This window comes from Cajanus cajan, chromosome 6 (genome assembly GCF_000230855.2).
Source record: "Cajanus cajan strain Asha chromosome 6, NIPB_CcT2T_4, whole genome shotgun sequence".
Lineage (NCBI taxonomy): Eukaryota > Viridiplantae > Streptophyta > Magnoliopsida > Fabales > Fabaceae > Cajanus > Cajanus cajan.
In genome coordinates, this window is record NC_138522.1 from 60,884,874 (window position 1) to 60,909,036 (window position 24,163).

Here is a 24,163-nt window from a genome sequence, read left to right on the forward strand (position 1 = left end):
TGTAATATGTTTTTATAAATATATATTATTTTATATGGATAAAATATTATTATTATTTTTATCTCTATTACTTTAACTTTTAATTCTTACTGTTTCAAATAAATATTTTTAGTTTTAATATTTATTTTTTAATTATTTTTAGTCAGTTTAAGATAATTTCTTTAATCTTTATACTTGTAATTCTTTTAATGTTTTTCATTAATTTTTTAACGTTTTTTGTGTTAATGTCATAAATGTAATAATTTAATTTTGTGTGTCGGATATTAAGTGTATTTTATTGAAGTTAATCTAAATTAGATTAGTCACTGCTGTCCCACCCTTTGAGGTGCCTTCAACGTAGCGATGAGATTAGTCACTGCTGTCGGCGGTGGATACTCCAGGGACGAACAAAAAAAAAATTGATCTCTTGATGTTTTATGTCTTTTTTTGTATTTTTACTTATGAGAATCATTATTGAAACATTTTTTTTACTCTTAGAATGTTGAAGACACTTATCATTTCAACATAAAACAACAACATTACAAAAAAAAAAAAGAACGATAAAAATTATTTTTTTTTTAAAAATATGTATAGGGATAAAAAATATTATCTTAAACTCCATGAATTAAAAACAATTAAAAATATAAGTATATGGATTAAGGAAACCTATTTAAACTACAAAGACTAAAAAAATATAATAAGAAAATTAAAAAAATATTTTCATAATTTAAATTAATATAATGAAGCATTAAACAATTTTTAAATTTTACAAAGTTTATAAATTTAATCTATTCATTAATAGTTTTTATGATTAAATTATTAAAACTTAATGTATATTATAAACACTCATTGGATTGTCACAATTTTATCCTTAAAAAGACGTCTCGTTGAGTTAAAGAGATACTGTTTATAAACTATCCTTAACCTCGATTCTTAAGCGATGTAAAACTATTTAAAAATATTGGAACATATTTAAACTATATTTAAATTAACAAATAATCATAAAATTATTTTATACATTAATTTGAATTAATAAAACAAAATATCACATGATTTTTAATTTTTTTTTAAATTTATATCTTTATTTATCTAATGTAAAAAATATTCAAATAAATAAATAAACGAAAAAATATTAAAATAAGGTCAGTATTATACAGATTTATTTGGGTCAAATTAAGTCATTCCATTCATAAAGTGTTAAATAAACAAAGGTTTTAGGTGAGAGTAAAAAGAAAAGAAAATGACCACTATTTTCGTGGAAGTTTGAAGAACAAAAAGAAACACATGGGTCTTGTTGGGGGAGTAATTGGAGAATATCTCCACCTTTATGTATTTTTGAAGGACGAATGTAACCCTCTGGAGTCTGGATCCGGTTCTTAAATTTCGGTTGGAGCAGCAGCAACTTCATTTTTGTGCTCTCACTCTCAGACAACACAACGTAGATAAGATCATCTATAGTTGTTTTCTTCAGATTCTGCCTTCTTTTCATTCCCACTTAACCAACCAAACCAACCATCCAACTGCATTTTGCATGTCCATTTCTTCTTCTCTCACTCCAATCCAATCCCTTCTCAAAACGCCACAATCCTTCATTCAGCCACTTCATACACTCACGCCCTCCTCCACCCCTTCTCCAATTCGCTTCAAGATATCCTTTTCACGCTAACCCGGGTTTGCTTTTTCGGAAAACACTTCCAATTTCCAATCTTTTCCGAACCCCCTTTCCTCTGATTCTGTTTTTTTCTTTGCTTTCCTCAGGTTTTTCATCATGGAGATCGACAAAGCAATTAGAGAGTGTGACGATCGAAGGCTTCAGACCAAGTACAACAACGCCACCTATGTTATCCAGAGAGCTTTGGCTTTGTATTCGTAAGTTGTTCTCTGTCTCCTATTAACTGGGACGTGCAATTAGTCAGGTTGTTGTTATCTTAAACCTTTCCGTGAGACGGGTTTGTATTTTATGCGTGAGGGATTGGATTTATTTGCCCCTTTTCTGTTGGTTAGTGTAAAACAGAAGAGGAGTGTTGTGTGCTGTTGACTTTGTTTCTGTAGTTGTTTTAACTGGAAAGGTGAATAGGTGCTTAATGAGGATGGTTGTTGATTTGTGTCGGATCCATTTGATGAGATTATGGGTGTATAGAATTTCCCTCCTTGATTGTTATTGTCTCAGGGGCAAGCATTTTTGAAAATGTTTTTGGGTCTGTTAACTTGAAAAGTTGCTGAAAATGTGTTATCAGGAAACACAGATGTAATGTGATGAAGTTCCACTTGGTCTAAGTTGCTGGAGAGTACTTACAATGGTGTTATCTGAAAACTGGAATTAGCTTTTATTTTGATATTTGCATGATAGTTTATGAAAAAAGGATGGTATGCATTCATTTGTTGATTTTTCAAGGGGATGCCAATTCTAAACAACTTAATGGCTTTTACAGCTTTGTGGGAGGACTATTTTGCATTGGATGATAGTAGAATTGAGGATTTGAAATTTGATTGTTTTAGGGATGAGTGCATTTTGCATACATCACAGAGTGATGGCCCCTACTTTTTGGTGTCGTTTTTGCTACTTCATTTGCTATGAGTCATATACTTGTTTTAAAATTATGAATGGTGAAAAAAATTATGATCTTTGATGACTATTTATATTCTCAATGCTGATTGTCTCCGTTAATGTAAGTTGTCTGATGTTCATGTGTATTGATGTATTTCCTCCTACAGTATTGAGGAGGTTGCCTTCAGCTTCAATGGAGGAAAGGATTCAACGGTAAGTTTTAATGAGGGTAATCTTTTATCACCCATCAGAATCCAAGAGCTCATTGATGGGAACATTGAGCTTTGGCTTGTAGGTTTTGTTGCACCTACTCAGGGCTGGCTATTTTTTGCATAAAAGGGGGCAAAATAATGCCAATGGGGATCTAAAAGATTTTCCAATTCGAACAATATATTTTGAGAGTCCAAGTGTCTTCCCAGAAATCAACTCATTTACATATGATACAGCTGCTACGTGAGTGAATCTTCTCCTTTCTTTCTACATTTGAATTTAATTTTCATTGTTCATTGTTCATTGCCATGTAGATGACAAGGCGAGGTGATATTTTCCTCCCTTAATTTCTGGTGTTGTTTGTAATTTTTAAACTTGGAGGCTTGTTCTCCTTTAAAGGTGGAACAACTAATGATTTTTGCTTGAGCAGCTATGGGTTGCAAATTGACACCATTTGCACAGATTTCAAGTCTGGTTTGGAGGCTTTGCTGAAGAATAACCCAATTCGAGCTATCTTCCTTGGAGTTCGAATTGGAGACCCTACTGCGGTATCCTTACTTTTTAACCACAAGATAATTTTTTTAAAGTACATATTTGCATATCTGCTATTTATTCAAAACTCAATGTTGATTTGCGCAAGCTTATTGAAAGTGAGATTTTATTTAAAATTCAAGATTTGATTACCATGGTTTTATGAAAACTTGAGTATTGCCATATTCTATTCATACATGTGTGCTCCAACTTTGCAGGTTGGCCAAGAACAATTCTCCCCTAGTTCACCTGGGTGGCCACCTTTCATGAGAGTTAATCCCATTTTAGATTGGTCATACAGGTTTGATTCTTTGTTTTGTGCAGCTTTTTTCTCAACACTTTTAATTAAATAACATTAGAAAACTGCGCTTATAGTTAGGCTCTAAGCCCAAATTTTAAGATGGTACTAGAATTTATCTTAGAGCCATCGTTGGGCCTCCTACATTTGCCACACTCCGGGCCGGTAACCTTGGGTGTGTTGGAAAGTTGTCTTAATAGTGGTTATCTTTGGTCTGCCTTAATTGCGGCTTCTTTGGGCTGCTTTAATTGCAATGTTAAAGGGGGTTTGTTTAGTTCCACATCAACTAAATATATGACTTAAATAGAGTTTATAAAATTGAAACAATCCTCACTTACATGTTAGTTTTGTGGGTTGAGATTGGCCCAAAGCCTAAATTTTAAGGATTATATTTGGTGCTGCTTTGTTTCTTTTGAACTCTTATCTGGATGAGGGAACAAAATAAAGATCTGAAAAAGTGGAATTTTCTCAAAACACATTAGAGGCTGGTGCCTATTGTACAAAAAACATTTCATTCAATAATAAAATTTACACTTACAAGGTCTGCTGTCACATATGTTACTGTTGAATAAGATGCTTAATGTCCCTTAAACTGTCTTAGAGACAAAAATCTGTGGTTATTAGTTATATGAGCAGTGCCACTAATAAATAGACCACCTCATACCTATTTCCAAATTTATTTATTTATTGGCATCTTTTTTTACCCACTTCTTATATATTTGAACTCTTCCCTTTTGAACACTTGTACCAAGGACAATAATTAACCATAGATAATGCCGTCTGTATATTGAGAGGTTGAGAGGGATATTTGTTTGACTGGAAGATGGACCTTGCTGGTGATTATGTTAGGGGAATTATTTGGTGATTCTGGAAGGTTAGATGGTTGATTTGAGGTTGTATTAGCAAGACTATTTTCTGGAGGATATACAAAGTCGCACTGGTGCAATGTTTGCAATCATCGCTTGAGAAAGGATTTGTCCAGAGGGATGGTAATGTGAGGTTTGTGGATGGTTCTCTGGTGGATGAAGAGGAACAAGAAATCCTGGTGGTGCTAAAAGGTAATTTTGGTAGGATAAGTTTTGTGGTTGCCTAAACTATTGATATGAAGTCGCTGTGGCATAAACTGGATCAAAGTGATGATAGTAGTTGAGTGCGAAGTGTTTGTATTTGGAACATACTTGACATTGTAGGGAGAGGCTTCCATCTTGTAACCTTCCTAGACCAAAACAAATGCCTCCACGAAAATAATTACCTCCTTATGCAGTAGAAGCGTAGTCCTCATTGAAGGAATTGCTAGGAACCTTGTGTAAAATTTGCTTGAGCGGTTTCGAAATTGTGCAAGACTTGTTGCTGTGTTTTAGATGTCACAATTTGAGTCAAATTAATGGATGCTGAATCGATTATTGCTTGTTTATTTTACTGTTTGATGCGAGTTTCATGTGCAAGAAGAAGTGCTCCAACTTTTGGTACTTGTAGCGGAACTAACTTGCCCCTGATTAGGGTTACCACAGATTCATAATTGTGGTAAGCCTTGTAGAAGAACCTTAAGATGGTCACGTGGAGAGACAAAATCTCTGATTGAAGAAAGACAAATGACAAGTGCTTTTACTTGCATGAGAAACTCAACCATGGTTTTACCTTCAAAAGTCGTGTTGTATAACTCCGTACGCAACTGACTTGCTTGTGCTAGCATATGTGCATTAAAGTGCTCGTGAAGTTTCTCTTAGTGTTCCCAAGAATGCACCCAACCTATGATTTATGTGAGTATGCTACTTGTGAGCATTGATTTGTAGCCAAGAAAGTAACAATTGATCTTGTTGCTCCCATGCTTGATATGCTGGATTCACCAATCTAGTAGCATGATCTTCTTGAAAAAGAAAACGTTAAGGAATATGAGGATTCACCAGATGACCTTTGATGACTAGTTCAATCTGTTGTCGCCATAGAAGAAAAATGTCTTTGGTGATTGAATGAGAAAAAGTGAGAGGTGTCGACGAGGAGTGTAGCGGGGAAGGCGGTGGATTTGAAGAAGGATCTACCATGGAAGAAGAAAGAAAGAAGCCCTAAGTTCTAGGCTCTTGATACCATGTTCAATTATTGAACTGAGTGAGAGAATAACATTTTGTTATCAACAATATGAAATGAAATGGTACAAATACAATGCCTATCCAATGTACATGAACCCTATTTATAATATAGGTTAAAGACTAGTTGTTATAATGACTTGCGGTTAGTTATAACAATCTAACAGTAACAGAAAAATTAAAAATAGAGTTTGGTTTATAGTAGAAAATTTAACAAGATATAGAAACAAAAATTATAGGAAAATAGAATTGGGAAATGATATTCTCTTACAAGTTCTCTTAATTTATAACCTTTTGGGCTTTTGGCACACAAACTTTCATCTTTGGTTAGCCTTGTAAGTGAATAGTTATGCTATTTTTGGGAAAGGGTAAATAGAGAAGAGTAGGAAATGGAAGAGAAATGTGTGGAAGTTAAAAATAAAGTGTTGTATGGTAAAGAAGAATTGAGGGGAAGTGTAGTTATATTATTGTGGGACCCACACTAAAAAACTTCCCCATTTTTAGAGGGGAAGTGTAGGAAAGTTGGTGTCAAGAAAAAATAAATAATAATAATAATAAGAAAAAGACGAAATAAATAAAAATACTACTACTACTACTACTAATAATAATAATAATAAATAATGAATATAATTTTTATTTATTATATTTAAAATAAAAGAAGTGATTATGTTATATATATACATATATATAATAAAATAAAATAATAAAATAATATAATAATAAAATTAATTTTCGTTTGTATTTTAAATAAATTTATTTATGAATATTATATTTATTTATTATAATAAAAATTATTTATATTTTTAAAAAAATGTAATAAAAATGTTTTTTATGTTTAAATAAAATTATATATAAGAACATATTTGTTTGCTTATTTAAAATAATATTAATATATTTATTTTTAAACAAATTTATCCATAAAAAAATCAACTTCCCCTCTATTTCCCTTCTATTTCTCTTTTACCAAACAACTTTTATTTCTACTATATTTCTTACACTTCCTCATACTTCTCTTCTTTTTTTCTTTTCCCTTCATATCTTTTCTCTTTGTCAAACAGTGTTAGAGAAAACGAGAAAGCCTCAGGTAAAAGTTGAAGGGTAGCTTGTTAAAAGAAAAAAAGAGCTTACTTTATATGGATTTATTGAAAATTCATTTTTTGATATAGTCCAATGGTACTGTTTGATCCTTATAGTCAATCCCATATAATGGGACGCATATTGGTTGTTATATTTTTGTAACTTGCAATATAATTTTTTACAGTAATCAGAAGGCTAATTTTCATTTTTTTGTTCTTCAATTGTAATTATTTGTTTCCCTAAAGAGTTGACAAGTATTCATTGCTCATCTTAATATGTAGCTAAAGAAATCAGGGAAATCATTAGGTTTCCTTTCCTCAATTTACATGTTAATTTGATAACACTATCACTTGGTAAATATAGTTTGTCCTTTTCCATGATTATTTATGTTGATGCTTTTGGAATGTGATAATGTCATTTGCTTCATTTAGTTATGGTGGTTATATTTCTATACAGAGACGTGTGGGCCTTCCTTTTGACTTGCAAGGTGAACTATTGCAGCCTTTATGATCAAGGGTAATACTCAATAAGTATGCCAAACCTTGTTTTTGATTTTATATCTGCCTGCAATATTTTTCTTTTTTAATGTTTTCCCCAGAATACGGGACAATGTGGAAATAATTGGATGATCTGATATGTTTTCTTTTTATTGTTTGCAAACTATTTAAAAATACTTCACTAAATAACCTGACTGGCACCTTCCATGCTGCATTTAATAATTGGTCCATCATTATTGACATTAAGTTCTAATTGTCTGTGTTTGTTCAGGGAATTTTGGTGTATAATTATGTCTTTATTATTTGTGCAGTTATACTTCAATTGGGAGCATATACGACACAGTCCCCAACTCATTATTATCCATTAGCAGTTCTTCCAATAAATTCAAACCGGCATATTTACTTACTGATGGAAGATTAGAGAGGGCTGGGAGGGCTAAAAGGCCATCTCCTTCTACTACTGGTGGACAACTTCCTGCTGATAGCAATGGTTTGACTAACCTGGATTCCCATAAAAACAGCATGCTCACTGCATCAATCATTGCTGTGGGAGATGAGATTCTGTAAGTACCTCAATATCACATGGATAATTGGATTTTGTGGAATATATTATCTTTTTTGAACTTGTTTGCCCTGATTTATAATTTTCGTAGGGGATATTTCACAATTTTATCATACTATTTACCAAATTTTCAAGCTTTGTGTATCAAGTTGCAATGGTTTAACCTGTTGTTGAATCTCTTGATTGTGTGCTGAATGACTTGTTTCTGTCTTGCTGAGCTTCGTATATCTTGACATAGAAGCTCTTTACTATTGTGAAGAAAGTAAACACTGCAGAAGTTAAATTAATTTCCAATAATCATTTGAGTAAAGAGAGGATTAAATGAAAATAAATGTACACTTTTAAAATCTATCATGTCATGTTGTGCAGTGAACACATAAATTTTTTACGATCCTTTAACTGCATTGATGATGATGTCTTTTTCTTTACCCTGTTCCATAGCTCAGGTTTGGCATTGTTGAGGATCAGTTGGGACCTTATTTGTGTACGAAGCTGCATTCCATTGGTTGGTCTGTGTTTCAACTTTCTGTTGTACACAACAATGTGAGTTCATTTCTGCAGAAGTCCAACATATGTTTATATGAACTGTTCTGCTTTGCAGACATCAACACTTGAAGTTGTTATTATGAGTCTGTGGATAATGAACCACATGCATACTCTAATTTAGGCATTCTTAACCTAATATTACAATTTCATGATTTATGGCTTGTGTCTTCTGTACCAGATAGATTCTGTGGCTGAAGAAGTTGAGCGACAGAAATCTAAAAGTGACATGGTAAGATAGAAATGCTTAGTAAAGTTATATGCATGAATTTCTTGTTGATAATACGATGGTTTGAGATATTTATTACCTGGCCTACTTCTTGTAGGTATTTATATATGGAGGTGTAGGTCCACTGCATTCAGATGTTACCTTAGCAGGCATTGCAAAAGCTTTTGGTGTTCGTTTGGTGCGTTGCTTCCTTCAATTGCTGTATTTTTAAATTTGAGGCTAGTATAATGATTTCCTAAATACGCTGTATCTATCCATATCTATTATATTAGTTTTAGTATTCTACAAGTGTAGTTAATACTTCTGTTGTTAGAAGTAGTTGAACCTGCCCAACCAAATGTTTTTAACAGCATTCAGTTATGGTTCCGTTTGTTCTGTTAAAGAGGGAGGCTTAGCTCTATATATTGTAATTGTCCTTAGTTCATTGTATTTGAAAATAATAGCACTGTATCAGTTTAGATTGTGTCTCAACTTCTCTTTGTTTTCTTTCACTTTGTCTCATCTTGCTGGAATATTCATCCCTATCGTTATCAATTGGTGATTTGCTTTTTTTGTAGGCTCCTGATGAAGAATTTGAAGAATATCTCAGGCACATTATTGGTGATCAGTGTACTGGTGATCGGAATGAGGTAATTTACTCTAGAAAATTTAGTTTTTTTAGGGGAAATTTTCGATGTTAACATACTCCTTTGGGTGCAAGACTAATCCTCATTTGGGATGTCATATGGGATACCAAGGCTGTCTCTCCTCACAAGTGCTTTTCTATTGGCTCAAATCCTACATTGCGTAGGTCCTTCAACCACGTGTCATTTATCACTTACCAAAATACGCTAATTATCTATCTTAGGCTTATGTTTTTAATTATAATAATTCATGGTCTTTTGGTTGATTAAAACACTTGTTTGATTTCAGTTGTCTTGTAAATGGGATGGAGAGAATAAGAAATATGGCGTGTATTTTAATATGGTTATACCTTATATCTTAGGAATGTTTCCAACGATTGTTTCTTTGGGAACCACATTTGAGACTGTGACCTATGAATATGATTTTCATGATCATGCTCACAAAAATGCCAAGAACTAACAAGGTTCAATCCTTAACACCACAGCCTAGACCAAGTCCCTCAGGGCTGTTCACAACTCTCATTCTCACAAATGGCAAGACCATAACTTTTTAAGAAGGTCAAATCCTTAACGGAACAGCCTAGAGCAAGTCTCACAGGGCTGTTCATATTTTCAGGAATGTTTTTTAAAGTACCGCTTTATTGTGCTCTGCTTAATTTGTTTGTGTGTGTATGTGTTTTGGGTGGGAGTGGGAGAGCAATGAGAAATACACTAATAAAATCTAGAGGAGTGCTAGCAACACATTCCTCTTACTATGCTCTCTAATTAGTTAAAATTTATTGAGAATTACAAAATCATGAGAGATTCATTAAATAGGATATGAGACCCAACAAATTTTGAGATTTCCAATAAATTTTAACCAATCATAGGAAATGTGTTTTAAAGAGTGTCACTAAATGTGTTACTATCATTTCTCATAATATTTGAAGGTATTGTCATTCCTCATACATATTTTGAATGCAATATTTTTTTCCTTGTGTCTTCAATAAGACATTTTTGTAGTATTTCGCATAATATCTGCTTTCTCAAACTTAGATTGCATTGCACACAATACAATGTGATGACATTTTGTTGTATGAAGTTTATTAATATTAATTTCCCATCTTTCACCTTTCAGATGGCTCAATTGCCTGAGGGCATAACTGAATTATGGCATCATGACAAATTGTCTGTTCCATTGGTATGTGTTCAGAAGTTCATTAACGAAAATTGTTTCCTTATATTTCATTCACCAAAAATTCAATTTCACATTAAGGAGAAACTGAAAAAGATAATCATTTGTACTTATTTGTTGTGACAGACTCTTATGTTTGTATATAATGAAAATATTGAACCAAAATACTGATATTAATTGTTTGAGATAATTACTTTTTTTTGCAGATCAAGTGCCAAAATGTAGTAATTCTAAGTGCAACAAATGTTCTGGAGCTGGAAAAGCAGTGGGACTGTTGGATTGAATTAGCAAAATCTGGTGACATACTATCATTGCTGGAACCATTTGTATCAAAGCACGTGACAACTAATCTGTCAGATGTATGTACTAATTTTCATGTATCATGATACATCTGGCATGATTTCATTCCCTATGCTTTGAAGTCTATTTGGAGTTTTTATTTTTTATATCCACTGATTGGTCTATGTAAACGCAAGTATGCAGCATTTGATTTTGCTTGCATATATTAAAAATGATCAGAGGTGCAAATGATGTTACTCAAGTATTTTGGATGAAAATATTTAAAAGTAGCAGTAGGAGACAAATTATTCTGGTGAGAATATGCAACATCCGTATTCTGTGTTTTCGAGCTCATCTGATTTTATATTGGCACATCGAAACTGCAGGTTGAAATTGCTCAACCTCTGTCAAAGCTTTGCCTTGAATTTCCAGACATTTATGTTGGTATGAAGTTTATGAATTTTTGTGATGCTTACCAGTTTATGACTCATTATCTATATTTTTAATTGCATTTCTTCTGTGTAACATCAAGGTTGTTACCGCAAAACCAGATATGGATCTCTTATAGTAAGCCTCAAAGGAAAGGTACAATGAAACTTCCCTATTTTAGTGTTTGTTTTAATAGAAATACGTTTATCTATATAGATATCAGCCGTTCGAATTTTGGTACAGGACCAAGCACGGCTTGAATCAGCTATTAAAGCATTACACAAGAAGTTTCAAACTGGTGCTTTCAACGAGGTGAACTAGGATGATATTCTAAATGCTATGCTTCATTCTTTTGGATGCCAGCTGAATGAAAACCTTTCATGGGGTGGGATCATATCACTCTCATATTATCTACAAATATAAGATGCATTGGGATGAAGATGGAGTAGGAAGATAACCAAGGGTGCTGCTGTGTTGGTAGAAGAAAGAACAATGGTAAAACCAGGAGGCTGATGCTTCAGATCATTTGCAATAAACACAACAGCACTTTTAACTGCTTCATGGAGGCATAGAAAACCCATTGATTATTATAGAATTGTTATTAAATTATCTCAACTTACAGCACCAGTTTACAAATATGCAGGTTTTTTCATTGAAAACCCAGTAGTTAAACCTTTAAATTAGCAGCGCGAATTGCATCATCAGCTTTGGCTGCTATATACCTGAATTTTATGTTGATTAAATATACTTGCTCTATAGTTGGCAAGAAGTAGGCCATCTGGTGTATGAGCTATTTTGCTAATTTTTTTTAACCATTCAACACTGGGGCATAATTTGCTCAGTGCAATAAACTATTTATTGGGGAAGTCGCCATATCCTTCCCTTTTTTGACGTTTATTTTTCGTGGGAGTGGACAGATTTTTAGTTTTGTTAAAAGGAACTATTTTTCATACAAGATCAATGACTTTTTTAATGGGCCGGGTTGGCTTGAACCTGTATGAAGAAATGTAGTTTTTTTAAAGTTCAACCTGTCTTTGAAAACAAAGAAACAAACAAAAGAAATTGTTTGTTAAGTTTAGTTTTTGATATTTTTTTTTTGAAGTAATGCTTTTCAAATTTTATAATAAAAAATCAGAACATCTTCAAGTTGTTTTGATTTTTTTACTTTCAATCTTTTGTTTTATATTCTTTCTTCCAATATTTCATTTTCTTCCCCCCACTCTTACAATCTAAAAATTAATATTTGAAAAATATTTTACAAAATATAGTTTTTAAAATCTAAATCAAGCACAATTCAACACATCCTAAACCATTTCACTTAGGTTTTCTCGACTTGCTCATGGAGGACAAGATGCATATTTGAATGTTTCATAAACACGTTGTCTTGAGTCAATTAAATTAACCATAAATTATGATAAATAAATATAAGTTGACTTATTACTAATACCACAAAAAAATGTTATTAACACCTGTGCTTAAATAAATTAACCTTACAATACTAAATTACTTGTGGCTCCTTATTTCTATATAAAATTTGTATGTAATAAGAATTTAGATCCTCTCCGGCAACCATTCTCTCCATCCATTTCTGTTCTCTGTCTCCCTCCGTTTTTCTTTCTCTCTATCATGGTGAGTACAAGCTTTTGGGGATCAAGAGACAAAATTTACTTTGAATCCGAGAAGTGAGCATAATGACTAAAGTCAAATTTTCATGAATGACTCTGATACTTAAGTTACCCGGAGATTACAGTCTAGAGGAGAAAAATTGATTGCCGTACCTCTCACATAGAGTATTGTATAATTAATTGATAATGTAACAATTCTTATACTAAAAATATATCAAAATTATACTCTAACCATGTAACAATTTTTATTGATTAAAATTCATAAAATTAAAAAATTTTAAAAAAGTCATTAAATAGAATAATATATTACTAGCATATTTTAAATATCAATAGCAAAAGTATGGAGAGAGATGGGCCACGGGCCCACGGCCCGCGGGGGTAGGGCAGTGATTGGTGAAATAGAGGTTGGGTTGGGATTGAAAAAAGAAACGCAATGGAAGGAAGCAATAGCAACGACCAAAACAAGGCGAAGAAAGGGTTGGAAGGCAGTGGCATCGATTTACCCATTAACCGTCGTGCCAACTTGAAAAGCGCTACCAGCGACGACGACTTCACCGACATTCTCGCTCACATCAAATCCTCTTCAACCCCCGTAAGCATAATAAGCAAATACACCTTCTTCGCTTTTTTTTTTACGATACACGTTTTTCATTCTTTCCTTCTGTCACTAAATTCTTTGCAGGCTGTTATCAATTACGGCGCTTCTTGGTACGTTACTGCTGAATTTGGAACTTTTCCAATTAATGGAAACTCCAAACTGTATAGTTCTCTTTCTGCTTGAATTTCGGTTTAAATGATGTTTGGATTTGGAATAATGGAATTGAACATGATACGTTTGTGGCTATACCGACATCAAGTGTGAATTCAAGGTCTTATTTTATTTCAAAAAGGAAATTCATTATTGACTATTGACTATTGTTTTCTGGTTGTTCAGGTGTCGTGTTTGTAGCCAAATTCTCCCGGCATTCTGTAAACTGAGCAATAATTTTCCGAAGCTTACGTTTGTGTACGCAGACATTGATGAATGCCCGGAAACAACTCAACACATTCGATACACCCCCACCTTCCAATTTTACCGGAATGGTGAAAAGGTAGATGAGATGTATGGGGCTGGAGAAGAGAGGCTCCATGATCGACTGTGGTTGCACTCTTAACTCCGTGTAAGAAAACACATTTATGTTTGCAATTTCTCTATCTGTGTAGGTAGCATTGTCAATCATGAACGCTTATGTGAATGGTAGAATAAAATCTAGCTAGTTATTCCGTGTCTTAGTAAGAATTTGTTTTGTATGAGGTAAACAGTTTCATAAATGGACTCCATTAAAAAAATTAAATAGATAACATCGTAAGTTTACACCAATGCACAAGGATTGGTTGCAAAACAATCAGAAGAAAATAATTGGTTACAGTAAATAAATTTAAATTAAGCGGTAAAACCAAAATTAAAGAGGTAGCTAATGCTGCATGCTCTCCTATTGTGCTAACTGCTAACGCGTCTACTCCCTTTTCTAGTTTGAGCTGTGAAACGTATCTTCAGTAAGAGATGTGGTGTACGCATTGAAGCTTCCTTATTTCCCTTTTACCCAGAATCCGAAAGATGGCTACGGTGATAGCCACATGTAGCAATGAATACCATGGGTGGCTAATTCAAGCCTTAGGCTTGAGTATCTTCACAGTCTCCCAAGTAAAATCAGGATCATCACGTCCAAAATGCCCATAAGCAGCAGTTTTCTGGTACCTGAAGTTGCCTCCTCTCATGAGATCAAGATTGATGGCAATCATTCCTGGCCTGAAGTCAAAGTTCTCCTTAATCAAAGCCAAGATATCCTTGTCTGGAATCTTTCCTGTTTTGTGTGTGTCTACAAACACTGAAAGTGGTTCTGGGACTCCAATTGCATAAGAAACCTGCACAAGACAACGTCGTGCAAGCCCTGAAGCTACCACACTCTTGGCTGCTTGCCTAACAATGTATGCACCACTCCTGTCAACCTTGGTCGGGTCCTTCCCGGAGAAGGCACCCCCACCGTGAGCACCCCAGCCGCCATAGGTGTCGATAATGATCTTCCTTCCTGTGAGTCCTGCATCTCCATGGGGTCCACCAATCACAAACCTACCAGAGGGGTTGAGGTGGAAGATGGTCTTGTCATCTAGGTATTTAGCTGGGATGACAGTTTTGATTACATGCTCTTTCAATTGTTCAGAAATTTGTTCATTTGTGACAGATTCATCATGCTGGGTTGAGATGAGAACCGTGTGCACCCGGATAGGGATCATGGCTCCATTGTCGTTCTTGTACTCAACTGTCACTTGGGTTTTACCATCTGGCCTCAGCCAGGGGCATGTTTTGTTCTTTCTCACCTCAGTGAGTTTGGCACCAAGTTGGGTAGCAAGCACATGAGTGAGTGGCATTAGCTCAGGTGTTTCATCTGTGGCATAGCCAAACATGTGGCCTTGGTCACCAGCACCAATTTCCTCGGGTTTTTTGGTCATGTGACCGTGAACTCCTTGAGCAATATCAGGGCTCTGTTGCTCAATGTTGACCAGAACTTTGCAGTTGTCAGCATCAAGACCAACTTCCGCTGACACAAACCCAATTGCTCTACAAGTGTCTCGAATTATTTTCTCGTAGTTCACATTCGCCTTGGTTGTAATCTCACCAAACACCATAACCATGTTAGTTTTTGAACAAGTCTCGCATGCAACCTTGCTGTCTGGGTCTTGCTCCAAGCATGCATCCAAGATGGCATCTGAAACCTGGTCACACAGCTTGTCGGGATGACCTTCGTTTACAGATTCTGAGGTGAAGAGGAAAGTTTCCATATCTGTCGTTAAGAAAACAAAAAAAGGGTTAAATTGTGTTGTAGAAACTAGAGAAGCAATTAACTTGACAATACGGTACATTTCTTTTGCATGAACCCTACCAACTTGATTTAATTTTCGTTGCACCTATTTTAAGATTCATATTTACTCTCTCTCTCTCTCTATATATATATATATGTATAGTTTAACATATATGTATTGTTAATATAATTTTTTTACATTGTCAATCAATTAAAAATTATTTTTAAGGTAAATATTATAAAGATTAATAAATTTATAATACATGATGGCTTGTAATTAAAAGAATTTTTTTTATAGAGAAAACTATGTTATTCCATTTCATTCATAATAAGAGAGAGAGAATAAATGTTGGTATATGCTCAAATGTATGAGAGCTATATAGGATCTTGATGTCCTTATAAAAGAATGGGTATTCTAAAAAATAATGAAATATAAGAGCAATGTTATTAAATAACTTTATTTTGAAATGATAGAATTTTAGGTAGATCTGTAAAAAATGAAATTGACGTAACTGTTCGCAGACCCATAGTTAAATATTCAGGAAGTGAATCTAATGATGAGGAGAGGATGTTAGTTGTAGTATTTTATTTTATTTTTTAAATTTTCAAAAGAATTAAAAAAAAAGCATTTATTTATGCGTCTGAGCGTGGGAGCATTTGCGAAAGCTTCATCCGGTTGCATTATAAACGTTTCAGTTATCTTTTGAATAGAGTTGGCATTTTCTTTTATTACTTTACCATCCAAATAATGTCAACAAAGAAGAAAGACAAACACAAAATACATAAGCCAATATAGATCTGCTAGTGCTGTACAGACAAGAGCAGTGTACCACATCAATCAAAGGATAACGTAGACCAGATCCAAGTCGACAATGGGTATAATTTTGCATGCATGAATATGTGTAAATATATAACACTATGGATGCAAAATAAACAAATACTAAGATCTAATTAAGCGCTAGATCTAAACCAGGATGCAAAATAAACAAATTCTAAGCAGGCATTGATCCAAGATCTGAAAATTACAAAATGCTGAAGGCATCAATTGTAGAAAAGTGAATTTTGATGAGGTACATATTGAATTGTAATGAGACACATACCAAGGATGCTTTCTGCTTTGAAACAAGAGGAAGATGAATAAGGGTAATGACAATGAGAAACTGGAAATGTGAAGAAGACAAACAGGAAGGCAGAACAAAGCTAGTGACTTATATATATATAGACACATTCAGGAAAATATAAAATAGAAAATAGACGAACGACCCGCTCACATTTCTCTCCTAATTCTCACTCATTTTTTAATTCTTTATGTGGTATATATAACTATTTTAGGTTGTTACGTAATGTTTAGTAACTTTTAATTTTGATCATTTTGTATACAATACGATTAAAATTTATTCATATCATTTTTATGTAAAAAATGCTCCCTCACTTGAGACATTTTTTGTTTTATTCCGGGAATCAATTCCTCATACCGTAAATACATAACATTTGTGGCTGAGATTAATCTGATCGATTACACTTCCTAATATCCCATTTTAAAACAAATGGACACTCATGGACATGATTTTAATCTTGAACAATGTAAGGGATCTTCAGCAGAAAGCAATATAATTATGAAAGTATGCATATTGCAAGAACAAGTTGTTCTTGTAGACAGTATCTACGTTATGACGAATTATTAGTGATATTATAAATATTTGAATCCATTATCAATTCTTGATGCAAGTGTTATTCAACAAATTTTGTATAATTTTTTTCAGCAATTATCCCGAACACAAACAAAGAAACTTAATAGTTCTTTTTCAATCAAATTTCTTAAGTTCCAAATGAAACCTTAATTTCTCTTTAAATAGAAAAAAAGGTATGAGTTGTTTTGCAATTTGGTATATTAAGAATCATAACCTTCTTATAATATGTCAATCTAAAGAGTTCTTATTATCTCATATTGAATTAAAAAATAGTCGTTTAAGTCTTTATTATCATAGTATAATAAATGAGTTAATCACTTATACACTGTCAGTGTAAAATTTTTTTACACTGATAACCAATTATATCCTTTAATCGTGCCATGTTACGGTTAAAAGTAAATTTGTTTATAGTGACATGACACAATTAAATAATATAATTGGTTGTCAGTATAAAAAAAACTTTACACTGTCAGTGTATAGGTGATTAACTCATAATAAATTTACTCAATTTTACCATATAAACTAAAGCCTATTAATAATAAATAATTAATATAATTCTTTTTTATAATTTAGCCCATATTATAAATTTTGAAATATAAAATTCTTACAATATCTCACTTGGGCTAAATACTATAACAATCATATCTCAATTTTTAAGGTAAACACATACTATTTATGTTTAATTTTTTTTTGTCAATTTGATCTATTTCTTTCACCGATTATAGAACTACCGTGTCTTTTGTGAAAGAAGATTTAAGTGATTAAATGTATGAGGGTACAATTCGATGATATTATATCATTTCTAATCTAAACTATCTTTTAAGTGTTTGAGAAAATATCAAAAAGAACTTCACCTTTCTAATTTTTATTTCTTTTACAAACATATAACAATTAATGAAATATTCTTTTGTTTAAATTAGTTATTAATTATACTTATTGTTGTATTTGAAAGGCGACATTTACTCACTACAAACTATTTGTTCAACTGGTGTGCTTATCATAATCACCTAATAACTTGCAATTTTGCTAACCACGCACAAGTTTGTGACAAAATTCCGTATTCATAACCCATGGTTCAATTCCTTACCGAAAGCCACGAATTTTGTTGTCATGGTTGAAGAAGCTACAAGACTTTATTTAGCATACTTCCAAGAAATAGCCCCACGACAACATGTAAATCTAGCATGATGTGGAGCATTTTTTTACCAAACATCCTGTAGAATTAAAGTCAAAGTACCCAAGAATCTTTAAATTGTTGAGCTTTCAGGAAGTATGCATGTAGTCTCTTATTCTCTTCAAATAGCATGTCATGTGCTTTTCAAAATTTTGTGTTGCATACCACAATTACTCATATATCTCCCCAAGATTTCCACTATAGATGCTACATTAGGATGAATTTAAATTCGAGCAAAAATTAGATTAAACATATCTCCCTTAACAATGAATATATGGTTTATTATCTTTCATAACAAATATATCTAAAATTGTATCTATATATTATTTTGGGATAATCCAAGATACCTTGAGAATGATCTATAAGTATTTGAATTTTTCATCACAATTTTTTTTTGTGAATTTTTTTTTTTCATTTTTCTTGGTACATAACTTTTTTCTTCATTTTGTAAAACAATAGCACATATCATTATTGGTGATTAGAATGTCATCAACATATAACACACCACAAAGAAAAATCAACTCCTACTAAATTTTTGATATACATTATCATCAACTGAATTTATCTCAAAATCATAGAAGGTAACCATTTAAATCATGAATCACTTTAACATGTAACGAGTCAAAAAAATATTTATCAATTATTTTCATAATATATCTTATGATTTTTCTTTGGGGAACTATAATTTTTTTATTTTTATTGACAGGATGATGAAAATAAACAAGGCCGAGTCCACGAAAGCAAGATATTAATTGGAGCCAAGGAGTTGGGTTTATTATTAGCTTAGATTAGATTGGGTATTGTACCTTCCCGGTAAAATTCCGATTAGACCCCCCATTCACCCCCAGGGCTTCGAGATAAGAACGGTTAAGGGGGATCCCGATAATCGCGGGGCCCACGAAGCCCATAACACAAAAGTATAAAACCCAAAACCCTAGGGCTAGGACGACAGATTAAACTTTTGAATGCTCTGGCTCTAAGGCACGATCTAGGAAAAAACCCTAGTTCACCCTTTGGCCGGAACATTTTGGCGCCCACCGTGGGGCTACGGTAAAACTTTTCCTACGCCCCAAGAAATACAAAAAACCTACACTCTACTATGGCGAGAGGCGGCACATCCAACCACGACAACAACACCCTACCATGGAGGAGATGATGGCGTTGATCAATGGCTTGAAAGAGGAGCGCGACCCAGAGAGAGAGAAGGAGAGGAAGTTTCCCGCACAAAAACAGAGTGGGCTCTGTGTTTTCGTCGGTGTAAGGTCTTGCACCGTTGGATCGAGCTGATTTTTGGACTGTAGGTTCTAGAAATGTGGTTCTTCATTCTGACCGTTCGGATTATTAACCGGAGGCCTGGTTTGGGAGAAAACAGTTTCATATCAGTAGGTGAAAGTGTTCCAGCACAAAACAGAGCTGGTACTGTGTTTTAATCGGTGTAAAGTCGTTCACCGTTGAATCGGGCTGATTTTTGGACTATAGGTTCAGGAAGTGAGGTTCTTCATTCTGACCGTTCGGATCGTCAATATGAGGTCTGGTTTGTCAAAGAAAAGCTTCGTATCAGCAGGTGGAACCGTTTGACGGAAAACAGGATCCTAGTCAACATCTAATGGACTTTCGTGCTCAGATGTTAATTCGTGGAGGAAGCATGGGAGTCTGCTGCGAGGGTTTTATGCTACAAAGGTTTTTAACGAGGTAACATCAAATAATAAAAATCGTTATTTTCAAATTGATTGACTCGCAGGAAAACTCGTGATTGTCGGCAAAAGTCCGGCTGGGCGAGTATAAATAACTCGAAGACCAAACTCGTGATTGTCGGCAAAAGTCCGGCTGGGCGAGTATAAATAACTCGAAGACCAAACTCGTGATTGTCGGCAAAATGCCGGCTGGGCGAGTATAAATAACTCGAAGACCAAACTCGTGATTGTCGGCAAAAGTCCAGCTGGGCGAGTATAAATAACTCGAAGACGAAACTCGTGATTGTCGGCAAAATGCCGGCTGAGCGAGTATAAATAACTCGAAGACCAAACTCGTGATTGTCGGCAAAATGCCGGCTGGGCGAGTATAAATAACTCGAAGACCAAACTCGTGATTGTCGGCAAAAGTCCGGCTGGGCGAGTATAAATAACTCGAAGACCAAACTCGTGATTGTCGGCAAAAGTCCGGCTGGGCGAGTATAAATAACTCGAAGACAGATTACGATACAAGCAATTTCTTTAACTTAGCACATCTTATTCACCCTTGCTCATCAGAATTTTGACGATTCCAACACAAGTCGGAGTTTGGACGACCCGTGCATATAATTGCAGCTCAATGCTGATCTGACAGTTCTATTCCATTATTTGAATTCTACTAGTTCATTTTAAATCTAAAAAAAGGTTCACTTATTGTTTTTGAGTCGGCGTTGAGCCGATTGTATGGTTAAATTGCACTAGAACTTGGAAAAATTTTCATTCACTATTTTGAGTCGGCGTTTGGCCGATTGCATGGTTAAATTTCGCTTGAACTTGGAAAAAATTTTCATTCACTATTTTGAGTCGGCGTTTGGCTGATTGCATGGTTAGATTTCGCTTGAACTTGGAAAAAATTTTCATTCACTATTTTGAGTCGGCGTTTGGCCGATTGCATGGTTAAATTGCACTAGAACTTGGAAAAATTTTCATTCACTATTTTGAGTCGGCGTTTGGCCGATTGCATGGTTAAATTTCGCTTGAACTTGGAAAAAATTTTCACACTATTTTGAGTCGGCGTTTGGCCGATTGCATGGTTAAATTTCGCTTGAACATGAAAAAATTTTCATTCACTATTTTGAGTCGGCGTTTGGTCGATTGCATGGTTAAATTGCACTAGAACTTGGAAAAATTTTCATTCACTATTTTGAGTCGGCGTTTGGCCGATTGCATGGTTAAATTTCGCTTGAACTTGGAAAAAATTTTCATTCATTATTTTGAGTCGGCATTGGGCCGATTGCATGGTTAAATTTCACTTGAACTTGGAAAAATTTTCATTCATTATTTTGAGTCGGCAATGGGCCGATTGCATGGTTAAATTGCACTTGAACTTAGAAAAAATTTTCATTCATTTATCATCTTTGCAGTCGGAATTTGGCCGACTGATCCATTGATTTTGAAGTTAGAAAAAATGTCATTTATTTATCACTTTTACGGTCGGTATTTGGCCGATTGATCCGTTGGTTTTGAGGTTTGAAACTTAGAAAAAATTTCATCACTTTTGCAGTCGGTATTTGGCCGATTGATCCATTGATTTTGAAGCTTGAAACTTTGAAGCAATCATTTTCATGTATTTATTATTTTCCTAGTCGGTATTTAGACGACTATTTTCACGTTCAACTTTTTACTTAGAAAAAATTAATTATTTTCCTAGTCGGTATTTGGACGACTAGATGAGTTGATATTCATTTTTAACTTTGAAAAAGTTTGACATTTTTCTTAGTCGGTATTTGGACGACTAGATGATTTGGTATTCATTTTTAACTTATAAAATTTTTGACATTTTCCTAGTCGGTATTTGGACGACTAGATGATTTGATATTCATTTTTAACTTGGAAAAATTTTGAATTCCTTTGAATTCCTTTAGGCAAAGGCCTACAGAAAAACCACTAGAACAGCAGAACAAATACGCGTACCTAAAGGGCTCTCACACCACTAAAAACGAGGGTAAACCACTTTTGACCGCCGTAGCTCAGAACGGGGAAGAAGGAGGACCGCCGGAGAAGAATAAACGCGAAAAGGGGGAAAGGCAAAATAACTCGAGAGAAGTGGGAGGCACCTCTATTTATAGAGGTGAAGAGCCGCGCGTGAAGGGAAAAGCCCAAAAGCCACAGCGCGCGTGGAGCGTTGTGACCCTTACCCAAAGGGGCCCCACCTCATTAACTTGGGAAAATAGGGGAGGGCCACGTGGTTCGAACATTATTGATACCCCTGCAACGCCGGCTTTCCATTAAATGCATGTCCCTCCCTGGGGAAGGGGAAGAGACATGTCTTACCAGGATTCGAGAAACCACGACCCCAAGGGATGACGCATGTACCCTTACGGATTTTACCCGATGATGACCTCGGTTATCCGCCGATATCGTCCGAAGATCAATGTCTTTCGGTCCACAAGCCCTCTCGCCTTATCGGCTCAGGGCTGGAAGGCAAGTGTACCTTCCCGGTAAAATTCCGACTAGACCCCCCACTCGTCTAATATCCGACTGGTCTTCCAGGCCACAAGCTCTCTCGCCTTATCGGCTCAGGGCTGGAAGGTAAGTGTACCTTCCCGGTAAAATTCCGATTAGACCCCCCATTCACCCCCAGGGCTTCGAGATAAGAACGGTTAAGGGGGATCCCGATAATCGCGGGGCCCACGAAGCCCATAACACAAAAGTATAAAACCCAAAACCCTAGGGCTAGGACGACAGATTACACTTTTGAATGCTCTGGCTCTAAGGCACGATCTAGGAAAAAACCCTAGTTCACCCTTTGGCCGGAACAGGTATATATATATATATATATATATATATATATATATATATATATATATATATATATTCTGGGTATTAAACTTAACTATGCACATTTAATTCACGTACCTTAATTCACGTGATTATTGATTAAATTTGTATTATATAAAAATTATTAAAATATAAATATATTGATGTAAGTTTTTAGATTTAAATTTAGTATTAATGAATTTCATATATATATATATATATATATATATATATATATTTATTAGATAATATAATATAGTACCATATAGAGGAGGGAGAGAAAAAGCTTATGTTGTTTCCTAACTCTATTAAGATTAAAAAATACACTTAATCAACATATGATAAGAGGTAAAAAAAAAATTGGTTATTATATTTTATAGGTGTAGCGAACAATTTTATATCATATCTTAGTGACCTTGATTCTTGTTTTTCAGAGATTTTTTTTTGTGCATATAGACCCTTGATTTTTTGTAAGTGAGTGATGACAAATCTTGTATCATTGTATTATTTTTACATTATAACCAATGTAAAATTGCGATGTAAAATAATATTTAGTGTCACCTCGCCCTCAAGATAAAAAGATACATTAAATCAACAAAATATGATAATTGTTAAGATAAAACTATATTCTATTAACACAATAAACAATTTATTATAACATGATAAAATAATTTATTATCTCCTAATTGACCGCAACGGAACCTTAATTCTTTGTAAGTCAGTGATGAAATTTTTTATATATATTAATAATAATAATAATAATAATAATAATAATAATAATAATGTATTTATGTACACCATTAGTTGGATCCGTTGTATCTCCATGTTTATAAGCATAGTTTTAAAAATCGGATCGGTCATCGAACCGGTTAAGGTATTGGGTCAGTGGGTCAAAGGTTGAACCGGTGGGTTACTGGTTGAACCGCATGACTCAATTTTTATTTATTTTTATTAAAAAATATTCATATTAAATATATTTATACTTATAAATTTTAATAAATTCATATCTTATTTTAAATTTAAATTTTTCTATCTTATTTAAAATTATTTTTATTTTTATTTTGTAAAAAATACATAAAAAAATTACATGTTAAACGGTATATTAATACAAATTAAAAATATAAATAATATGTACATATATAATATGCTTGCAATAAATATCACAAAATAATATATGTAATATTTACATAGATATTGAATTATTAAATATATAATTTAAAATTAATAATATACTATAAAAGTTATTTAAGTTGTATATATTGCAAACAAATATATTAGAA

At 33.8% G+C, this 24,163-nt stretch overlaps 3 protein-coding genes across 5 annotated transcripts; 2 read left to right on the forward strand and 1 right to left on the reverse strand.

Moving 5' to 3' along the window:
- Positions 1-1,275: 1,275 nt before the first annotated feature.
- Positions 1,276-11,960, forward strand: LOC109796669 (phosphoadenosine phosphosulfate (PAPS) reductase family protein). The gene is made up of 17 exons (XM_020356413.3): positions 1,276-1,650; positions 1,738-1,848; positions 2,695-2,740; positions 2,823-2,980; positions 3,168-3,285; positions 3,487-3,569; positions 7,184-7,243; positions 7,536-7,787; positions 8,233-8,329; positions 8,511-8,561; positions 8,656-8,736; positions 9,116-9,187; positions 10,299-10,361; positions 10,562-10,714; positions 11,021-11,078; positions 11,167-11,219; positions 11,307-11,960. The coding sequence occupies exons 2-17, from the start codon at positions 1,748-1,750 to the stop codon at positions 11,382-11,384; spliced, it is 1,524 nt and encodes a 507-aa protein (XP_020212002.2). The 5' UTR covers positions 1,276-1,650; positions 1,738-1,747; the 3' UTR covers positions 11,385-11,960.
- Positions 11,961-13,048: 1,088 nt separating this feature from the next.
- On the forward strand, positions 13,049-15,658 carry LOC109796780 (Thioredoxin superfamily protein). 3 transcript variants are annotated; one of them, XM_020356570.3, is made up of 4 exons: positions 13,049-13,280; positions 13,371-13,447; positions 13,623-13,848; positions 14,201-15,658. In XM_020356570.3, exons 1-3 carry the CDS (start codon positions 13,122-13,124, stop codon positions 13,840-13,842), a joined length of 456 nt encoding a protein of 151 aa, XP_020212159.1. In that variant the 5' UTR covers positions 13,049-13,121; the 3' UTR covers positions 13,843-13,848; positions 14,201-15,658. The 3 variants fall into 3 exon arrangements, with proteins under 3 accessions (XP_020212159.1, XP_082915344.1, XP_020212161.1); XM_083059218.1 differs by lacking the exon at positions 14,201-15,658 and having other exon boundaries at positions 13,059-13,280; positions 13,623-13,967; XM_020356572.3 differs by lacking the exon at positions 14,201-15,658 and having other exon boundaries at positions 13,096-13,280; positions 13,371-13,396; positions 13,623-13,967.
- LOC109796779 (S-adenosylmethionine synthase 2) lies at positions 13,991-16,743 on the reverse strand. Its single transcript, XM_020356568.3, has 2 exons — positions 16,629-16,743; positions 13,991-15,510 (listed from the first exon to the last, which is right to left on the reverse strand). Exon 2 carries the CDS (start codon positions 15,506-15,508, stop codon positions 14,336-14,338), a length of 1,173 nt encoding a protein of 390 aa, XP_020212157.1. The 5' UTR covers positions 15,509-15,510; positions 16,629-16,743; the 3' UTR covers positions 13,991-14,335.
- Between the last annotated feature and the right edge of the window lie 7,420 nt (positions 16,744-24,163).